This window comes from Labrus mixtus, chromosome 5 (assembly GCF_963584025.1).
Source record: "Labrus mixtus chromosome 5, fLabMix1.1, whole genome shotgun sequence".
Lineage (NCBI taxonomy): Eukaryota > Metazoa > Chordata > Actinopteri > Labriformes > Labridae > Labrus > Labrus mixtus.
The window spans coordinates 30,740,589-30,749,673 of NC_083616.1; the positions used below are offsets into that span (position 1 = coordinate 30,740,589).

General features: G+C 42.2%; 2 protein-coding genes and 1 long non-coding RNA gene across 3 annotated transcripts in view; 1 reads left to right on the top strand and 2 right to left on the bottom strand.

Annotated features, from left to right (window-relative positions):
• Positions 1–1,043: 1,043 nt before the first annotated feature.
• Positions 1,044–4,257, bottom strand: selenom (selenoprotein M). Its single transcript, XM_061039309.1, has 5 exons — positions 4,055–4,257; positions 2,572–2,607; positions 2,374–2,408; positions 2,187–2,265; positions 1,044–1,820 (listed from the first exon to the last, which is right to left on the bottom strand). The coding sequence occupies exons 1-5, from the start codon at positions 4,148–4,150 to the stop codon at positions 1,605–1,607; spliced, it is 462 nt and encodes a 153-aa protein (XP_060895292.1). The 5' UTR covers positions 4,151–4,257; the 3' UTR covers positions 1,044–1,604.
• Positions 4,258–7,668: 3,411 nt separating this feature from the next.
• On the bottom strand, positions 7,669–8,689 carry LOC132974941 (uncharacterized). Its single transcript, XR_009673155.1, has 2 exons — positions 8,468–8,689; positions 7,669–8,019 (listed from the first exon to the last, which is right to left on the bottom strand). It is a non-coding gene; the product is annotated as an uncharacterized LOC132974941 (long non-coding RNA).
• The window catches only part of inpp5jb (inositol polyphosphate-5-phosphatase Jb), a 24,562-nt gene continuing 23,378 nt past the window's right edge, over positions 7,902–9,085 (top strand). The window contains exon 1 of the mRNA XM_061039271.1: positions 7,902–8,042. The gene's annotated coding sequence lies outside the window, so the exon portion shown is untranslated. The remainder of the gene's footprint in view (positions 8,043–9,085) is intronic.

The window sequence follows — 9,085 nt, forward strand, 5'->3', positions numbered from 1 at the left end:
GGGTAACAGGAGGGGCCATGTGTGGTAGGGGAGTAGTATCGGCATCGTCTCTACCTGGAGCTCTCATCAACCCAGCCTGGGTCTGTTGAAGGTGGTCAAGGCTGGATTACTGCACTTTACACTTTAATTACTGGGCTCAGTAATTAAAAAGGGGAGAAATACAAAAATCAAGCCCAAAACAACAGCAATAGTAGCTCGTCTCTGTCTAGGGGCGTCATGGGTATGAAGGTGATGACGCTGTTTTGGTATAGCGGTGGCAAATAAGGAGCATCAGTAGGGTATAGGGGCATTATGTCTTCACTGAGCACTTATCCTTTTATCAAGGCACAAGTACCTTCTGTTTTTTATCGATTTAATCTTCCTTTAAAATCTTCTCTTTATCCTCTCTATTATTAGTTATTAGTTAACAGTAACTAATTGGGCTTTTTATACCTTTATTTTAGAGAGAACAGGGGATAGGGTCAGAAATCAGGGTCAGAGAGAGAGAGACTGTTGACTATTCATTGCTTTTGCAAATTCTTAGTTTGACTGGTTTTAGTGCGTGTGCATGGTTTTTGAACTAACAAACCGACCGACGGCAATCAGTAAACCTGGGAATCATCCACTCTGAGTTTCTTCCGATCACAAAGGGTGTTCCACAAGGTTCAATCTTAGGCCCAGCCCTTTTTTACAATTTCTATTAATAATATTATTCCATTGTGTAGCTGATATTAGCAGCCACGTTTTACAACCTGTAGTGGAATAATATTATATTTTATTTAAAGGCGCCTTTAAAAACTCTCAAGGTCACCTTACAAAGCAGAGATAAAAAACAACAAAGTAACAACACAACGATAAAATGAACACAAAAAACACAAATGTAAAGGAGTTATGAGACCGGATGGGGAATGATCAGACTGAATATGCCAGTTTAAGCTTTTCGGGTTATTAGAGGATGTCAGGATGCACAAATAAACATGATAAGAAGCTCCCTAAAAAATGTAATCTGTAGAGGTGAAAGGGAAACACTCATGAGGCAAAAAAAAAAATCAACACAGCAAGGATCAGAGTTATTTGACATTTTTTCGTTTTATTATTTCCCACTTTCACAAGCCTTCGACCCGACTTCTCTTGTGTGCATCATTCCCACCTGCCGGAACACGTTACATCAACCTCAGGCCTGTCAGACAGTTTTCAGCCTGAGGCTTCATTCAGTTTCAGAGCAAGGCGGGAAACATTCAGACACACTAGAGAAGTCAAAGTGAGGATGAGATTCCTGAAGACACAAAAAATCAAAACACACACACACACACTTCCAGTCTCTGTGTGGGGGAGGGGGGGAGTAGAAAAGCACTCACAAAGTGGCCTGTTGGAGTATTAACGCTGCGAAACAAAGAACAAACAGCAACAAGAGATGTGCAAATTCAGACTATGGACCTTTTCAAGGCCTTCTGCTGATGCTAACATTCTGTCCATGCCCAGAAGCTGATGCATGATCTGCTGGGGCTAGTTTTTAAAAATGACAAACATCGCCGTCATAAACTGCAGAAACCAGCAGATCGTGGAGCAGCTTTTTGGTGGCGGAGTGGTTCTGTGAGATTCCTACTTTCCTCCTCTCTGGTAAGTTATAGATCTGTGCGCTGGGCCTCTGAGGCCGGCTCTGATGGTTTGCTCTCTGCAGCCGGTTTGTGCTGCGGCTCGTCTTTAAACGGGCTGTCTTTAGCCGGAGAGAAGCGGAACTCCTCGGGCACCTCCTCCTGGGCCTGAGCCTTCCTGTAGAAGCCGAGCTTCCCGAGCAGCTCGTTGATCTCCGAGCGGGTCATGTCGGACAGAGCGATCCGCTAGAGAGGACACAGAGGTGACATATGACTCCAGGGTTAACACAATCTACTGTCAGTGTAAGACATCACACACACACAGATGGATGTAAGGTGCAGCACTGTGAGCTTATTTGCATTGGGAGGTGATGTTTTTAAAAAGGATTTTCTTGTTTTCATGTTTGCCTCTTTTTTTATCAGTTTTAGTGAAGCTGAGACAGAGAATGTTTGGTCAATGAAGTCTGGAGGACCTGGAGTCAGAGTGTCTCTGCAGCATACTGTTGTTTTTGTATCTTGCAGAGGGACATCAATATTCATTTCATTCTGTTTCATAACCTGCTAAAAAACACCTCACATTAGCTTTAAATGCGCCGCGAAACAAAGACTTACATCCAGCTCTTCATGGTAGTGGTTGAGAAGGACGAGCTCAGGGTCGGCCCCGGCAATGTGCTTCATCACCAGGTTATGGCTGAGGTGCAGACGGTCAAGGATTGAAAGAAGGAATACTAGAAAAGTCAAATTCATGAAGAAGACATATTTATGAAACATGGGTGTTTAACTTCAGTTTAAAGGATACTAGAGAGGAATGTCGTCGACCACAAAGGCTTTGACCTGCAGACAGAGGAGGGGGGTTAATGTTCGTCACTGTGAGGGGATTATCTGAAACTTTAGATGCAGAAAGTAAAATGTTACACAGTGAGGAAATGCTTCAGGGATTAGGCTCCTGTATCCCTCACATACTTGCTCTCAGTGTTTTGTCTGCAGGATATCTTACCTCTCTGAGCCTGTTCAGCTGTCATCCACCACACGACTGCAAGGAGACAGAAGATAAAAGAGCAGGACACGGTCACAAGCAGCTCTAATACTTTGGAAAGAGGACCCTACTTGGACTAGGAATAAGGTGTTTCACATTTCTGCCACTGACATATGTCTGTATGCATGCTTTACATAGTGTATGGGGTTTATATTCCTTGTTCAGAAACCCTGAAACAAAGCTGTGTTCACACATGCACTCCTGAAAATGTCTAGAAAATGTCAGGACATCCTGATTTTGAAATCTTCCTAAATTGCAGAGCCATTTTTAGAGGGTCAAAAGGTGTGCCTGGAAAAAATAAATTGTTTCAAGAAGTTAATGAAGCACTTTTTTAAACATGTTTGTTTTGTTCCGTCTGAAGTACAAAAATGCACAATTTTCCATTAAACCAATCTGATTGGTTAAAAAATATCTGAAATGTGGGATGAGGTTTTTTATGAAGGGGTTGATGGACTGTCCTAGACCAGAGAACCACTGGTTTACGGTACAGAAACAAGTGCTGTAAATATTGCTCAAACAGAGGTTTATTAAAATGATGTTAAAGGAGAAATATTTAACTCTGACACCTGATGTTGAAAAGAGTTAATGTGCACCCAGGTTGCCATGTGGTGGACACTGAAGCTTCAGTGTTTATCCTGCTACACGTAACAACAAGCAAAAACAGTATGAAGCAGCTACATTACGTGCAGGAAGACGGCACCAGTCACATCATTTGAGCGTCATCACCTCTGCCCGCTCACTTATCCAAACTTCACCTTGAAATGTCACTATAGGAGGCTGTCGGGACTTTTTTTCCTGAATGAAAACTGTGTCTGACTGCCTTCACACATTGAACCTCCCCCTGATAATTCTGGAAATGCTCAGGAGTTTTGTGCATGTGTTAAACACCATTAGTTATTACTCTGTTCAAAACACAGATTCAGGCCTCTGGGAAGAATCCCTGACACATTTTCTTTGGAAACCTGAGCCTCAGGTTTTGAATGAGCAGGTGTGAGTCAGAACAATAGCAACAGATGAGTTGCTTTTCTTTGGTGATGCTGGCAGGGTGAAGGTTTGGTGAGACCCTGGGGGGGGGGGGGAGGGCTTTGTTCCTTACACCATGAAGGGTAGAGTTACTCAAAGTTTTGTGCAGGAATCAGACCCCAAGGCAGTCACACAACCTCTGTCCCATTTCAGCAAGAGAAAAACGTCTTCTTGTTGCAGATTTGAAGATAATGCCGTGACACAGCATATATATAAAGTATATGCAGATCAAGCAGGTTACCACAGCTCTATTTCACTTCCCTGGAAGGAGTCACGCATGCGCCAAACTCGGACATGTAAAGGAACTAAAACGCATCAATTCACACGTTTTTACCGAAAGTCAGACATCTACTCAAAGCCTCGGTGTGACGTCACTGTTATATATGAAGCTCAATATGATGAATTGTGTTGTTTTCTGTACCTCCACCCTCGCCTTCGCCAGCCCCTCCAGTTTCTTCAGATCCACATCGTAGGCCGAGGCGCAGTGGAGCAAACCGGCCAACACGATCAGCCACATTCTGTTTTTTCCCGGTGCAGACCAGGACCAGGACCAGGACCAGGACCAGGACCAGGACTCAGCTCTGCTCCTCACCCACGATCAGGACGAAAATGTGTGTGGAGCTGTGAAGACGATGTGGAAGTATGTCACGTCCGGATATTCTGCCACGTCAGATTTCTAACACAGAGGAGAGAGAGCGAGAGGAAGAGAGAGAGGAAGAGAGAGAGGGAGAGAGAGAGAGAGGGGGAGAGAGAGAGAGACAGAGAGAGGAAGAGAGAGAGGGGGAGAGAGAGAGGAGGGCGAGAGTGAGAGAGGGAGAGAGAGAGAGAGGGGGAGAGAGAGAGAGACAGAGAGAGGAAGAGAGAGAGGGGGAGAGAGAGAGGAGGGCGAGAGTGAGAGAGGGAGAGAGAGAGAGAGAGACAGAGAGAGAGAGAGGAGGGCGAGAGAGAGAGACAGAGAGAGGGGGAGAGAGAGAGGAGGGCGAGAGTGAGAGAGGGAGAGAGAGAGAGACAGAGAGAGGAAGAGAGAGAGAGAGACAGAGAGAGGAAGAGAGAGAGGGGGAGAGAGAGAGGAGGAGAGAGAGAGGGGGAGAGAGAGAGGAGGAGAGAGAGAGGAGGGCGAGAGAGAGACAGAGAGCGAGAGGAGAGAGAGAGAGAGAGGCAGAGAGAGAGGAGGGTGGGGAGGTAGCTGATTGGATATCTGCGAGATTCCCATCAAGAGACAGATAATCCCTCAGATTTGATTTGCAATCTCTGGTTAATCCTCGAAACTGTTATGAGGAAGAAGATCACTTTAATAAATCGTGAACGAGCTGGAATAGTCCCAACCGAATTTATCCTCCTTACTTCATTCATTCAGCTACAAACAAATGATGATCTGTTTAATTTTAGAAACAAATTAAGTAAATTACTGTAATAAAAAAAGAGAGTTTAAAATTAATTTAACAGATTTATCAGAAACAAACAAAACAATCTTATTTCAGAATAAGTTATATTGATTATTAGAAATCAGATGATTTGTGTAATACTGTATAATAATATAATAAACTTATAGCACCTTTCTAAACCCAGGGGACAAAGTTCTTTACATCAGTGAGTTAAAAACAATACAGAAAGTTAAAGTAAGTGACATTAAAAATAAAAAGAAGTCATGAGAAAACTGAGAAAATTGCAAAATCCATAACAGTCATGCATGGCGCCCGCTCATGAAGGCAACCTGTGTAAGGAGAAGGAGAAGCACAGTCCTTGTACGTGTTTAAATGAGATGCATTTACCTTAATAATAATAATAATAATAATAATGAAACATTTCTTGGTTACAGAACACTCGTCTTCTAAAGATCTCTGATATGTTAGGTTATTCATAAACAGCACAAAGAAGTAAGTCAGATATTTAAAGCTCCTTTGAGCGTTGATCTGACACCTACCCTGCAGCAGCTTCTTTAGGCATTAAAATGAACTATTTGAAAGTAATTCATCTTCTCACTGATGGTCTTTTCTTCTTTTGTGGGTCATAGTGAAGCATCAGTATTCATTTCAGTTTGTATCATGAAAACTCCTCACAGGAACTTTAATGTCAGTTTGCTGTTACAGTGTTACAAGGGCCAATAAAAACACAAAGGGGCTTCTGACCTACTGTTAATCCTCAACTAAAAGCACAGCCCGATTTAAGGATATATTTGGGAGGCATTTTGCCTTCATTACAAAAGTTGTAGAGAGACAGGAAATGGTGGGAGGAGAGAGTGGTGGATGACCTGCAGCAAAGGGCAGAGGTCAGATTCAAACCCACAGCCGCAGCGATGAGGACCACAGCCTCTGTACATGGGACGTGCAACATAACTTCTCGGGGGCCCCACACAGCCCAATTTAAAGCCCAGTCCCAGTAACTACAGTCTGGTGTTGCCACATATTAAGACAAACAAACAAACAAGCACCACACAGAAAGAAACAAGCCATAAGAGCTTATTTTCCTTTTTCCCCTCTTCTTGAATTTGTCTCTTTCTTGTTTTGCTTTCTTTTACACCTTATTGTTTATGTGTTCTTGTTAGCTTTATTGTTTTTGCTTGGACTACATTAATAATATGTCTCTGTGTTACATGTTTCTCTTGAGGAGGGCCACTCGATGAGCCCCTCTGGGTTTATTTGGCTCCTCCAGCACATTTCTTTCAAAATTTATATTTTGTTAATTAACTAAATGATGTACTGTCTGCTGTCATCGATCTATTATGTTTTTTTTTGTGCAATAAATAAAATAAAATAAAAATAAAAGGAAGGCCTATATGTGACACCATACAACCCTCATAACGTTTCCCTTTTAAAAAAATAATAATTTATTCATCATCCTTGAGGGAAATTCTTGTTTACACTAAGTTATTTTAGAGACATGCTTCACACACACATAGGCCCGCATCCCTCACATGCACATACAGGACCTGTGGACATGTATTGGTGGAGAGATGTCAGAGTGGGGCTGCTACACAGAGAGAGCGCACCAGAGCAGGTTGGGGGTTCGATGCCTTGCTCAAGGGGCACCTCTGCAGTACTCGGGAAGTGCCCCGGCACCTCTCCAGCTACCACAACAACTTCTGTATTTTGATCCTCCAGATCCCAACCCCAGTCACCACAGACTGAGCTAGTTCAAGTTCAATGTGCTTTATTGGCATGATGATAATTTTTTTTTTATTGTCACAGCAAAGTTTTCAAAACAATCAACAATAATGTAAAAAAAAAAACATGTAACACTTATGTTATGTCTTAATATATATGCATTAGTTAAATCCTGGTTGTATATATTCTCATTCTTAGTTTTGATATTTTTAGAGCTTATTTACTTTGTATTTAATATTATATTGTGTTTATTTGCTCATATTGTGTGTTTGGATAACCTGCTGCTGTAACGCCACAATTTCCCAGTTTGGGATCAATAAAGTAATTCTATTCTATTCTATACTTTTTAAATACATATAAAGTCTACACATAAACTGTAGGTCTAAATATATTAAAATAAATTACAATTAAATGATTAGGCTACTAAAATAACACAATTAGGTGAACTAACTACCTGTTTGTCTTACAAGGTGTCAATCAGTTAATTTCACGCACGTTGCCATACCAACCACTGAGCGGCAGCAGTGCGTCATCATAGACCGTGAATACATAGAACAGCACCTCCACACCAAACCTACACTGGCGAGCCTTAAGCTTTGGCTAACGGTCAGTTTTAATGTTGTTGTCGTGGAAACAACCTTCGGATGTGTGACCCCGGCGTGTAACAGACACGTCGAGTCGTTCAGGCAACGGCGGCCATGTTTGTAGGCGTCACTGTCCCTTCTACCTGCTGTGGTTCTGTGAGCTTCTGAGTCAGACTCACGCTGTAAATAATCTTCAGCAGAGCGCCGTTGGCTGGCTGGCTGGCAGGTCGGTGGCTGTTTGGTTTCCGGAAGCAGCTCTTGTCTTCTTTCTTTTTGAAGGGCAACGGGACAGGACGCACACGCTGCTGCAGCCTGTGTCTTTTAAAACGCAGAAGAAGAAGAAGAAGAAGAAGAAGAAGAAGAAGAAGAAGAGGAGATTTGTGCACTGAGATGTAGCCCCTGCCTGGTGAATCTGTCGAGAGCATCGCTCCAAACACACCTGCTCCTCCTTTACTGTCATCTCCCCGCCGAGGAAGGAAGGAAGGAAGGAAGGAAGGAAGGAAGGAAGGAAGGCGCTGAGATGCCGTTGGTTTCGTCTGGGAGGCGACTGGAAAGGAAAGTTTAGTGTGTGTTTTTCTTAGTGCGTCTCAAATGAGTCTTTTTGTGAGTTAAAACCTTCCAACGAGGCTCCGGAGCGACCTTCGTGCACATCTGCAGAAACGGTTTACTCAAAATCCATCAGCTGTTAAAACCCCCTCCTGCACAGAAGAACCAAAAACAGGTAAAGGTGATTTAAATACGTTCTGTTTAGAAACCTGTGCATTCATTAAGGAGCTAATACAACATGTTATTATCAGTTATAATAATAATCAGACAGACAGGTGATGTTGTTTACTTTTGTGTTATTGTGAAATCTGACCCTCGTGCTTCTGTTGTGTCTACCTGAGAGGTGATATTGATGACACTGATCAAAGGTGTGTGTTCCCATGTCAGTAACATAAACCCGTTAACATTTCAAAGACAGTGACACAACATGACTCTTTTCCCTCCTTTTAGAGACGATGTTGATGAATCATAATCAGGAAGTCACACATCAGAAATGTGTTTTCACTCAAACACACTCTTTCCTCCCTCATCTCTGACACACTTAAAAACACAAACACATGAGCGATAATATCTGATGGCAAAACAGTGAATTAACACGACCTTCATCTTCTTGTTGAGCCTGAAAAATTGTCCTTGAAGTTGCAGAGTAATTAGGCCAGATGCTTTATGTGCTGCTGTCCTCCTTCAGCCCAGACATCACACATCACTGTGTTAGTATATAAACCTGTGCATATAATGTTAATAGTTCATCCTTTTTTATGATGCAATGTTCAAAGTTCAGTTATTTTATTTGCGTAACACATTTTATGAGACAGCCTTTCCTTTATAATCTTGCATATTTGCATGTCTATCTGTGGTTAGAAGCTGTTTAATATACTGTAACTAACATGTCTTTGTCTTCTACTAATGCACGCTTTACCCCGGCAGCGCCACATTGCACGATGTACATATCCAGTTTGTAGTTACATTATAATGATGTTATGTGTGAGTGTAACGTATGCAGTAGGGCTACACGATAAATCGCGGTTGCATCGTTATCACAATGCGAGCTTGGTGGTTTAAAAAAAAAACACAGGAGGGAAATGTGGCAAACACAGTTAAACACGGAGAACAGCAGAAGGCCATGAACCCAGAGTTATAGGTAATATGCATTCTTTAAAATGTGTTCAGTTACTGCACTTCATTTCGTTATTGAAATATTGAAATATATATAATATA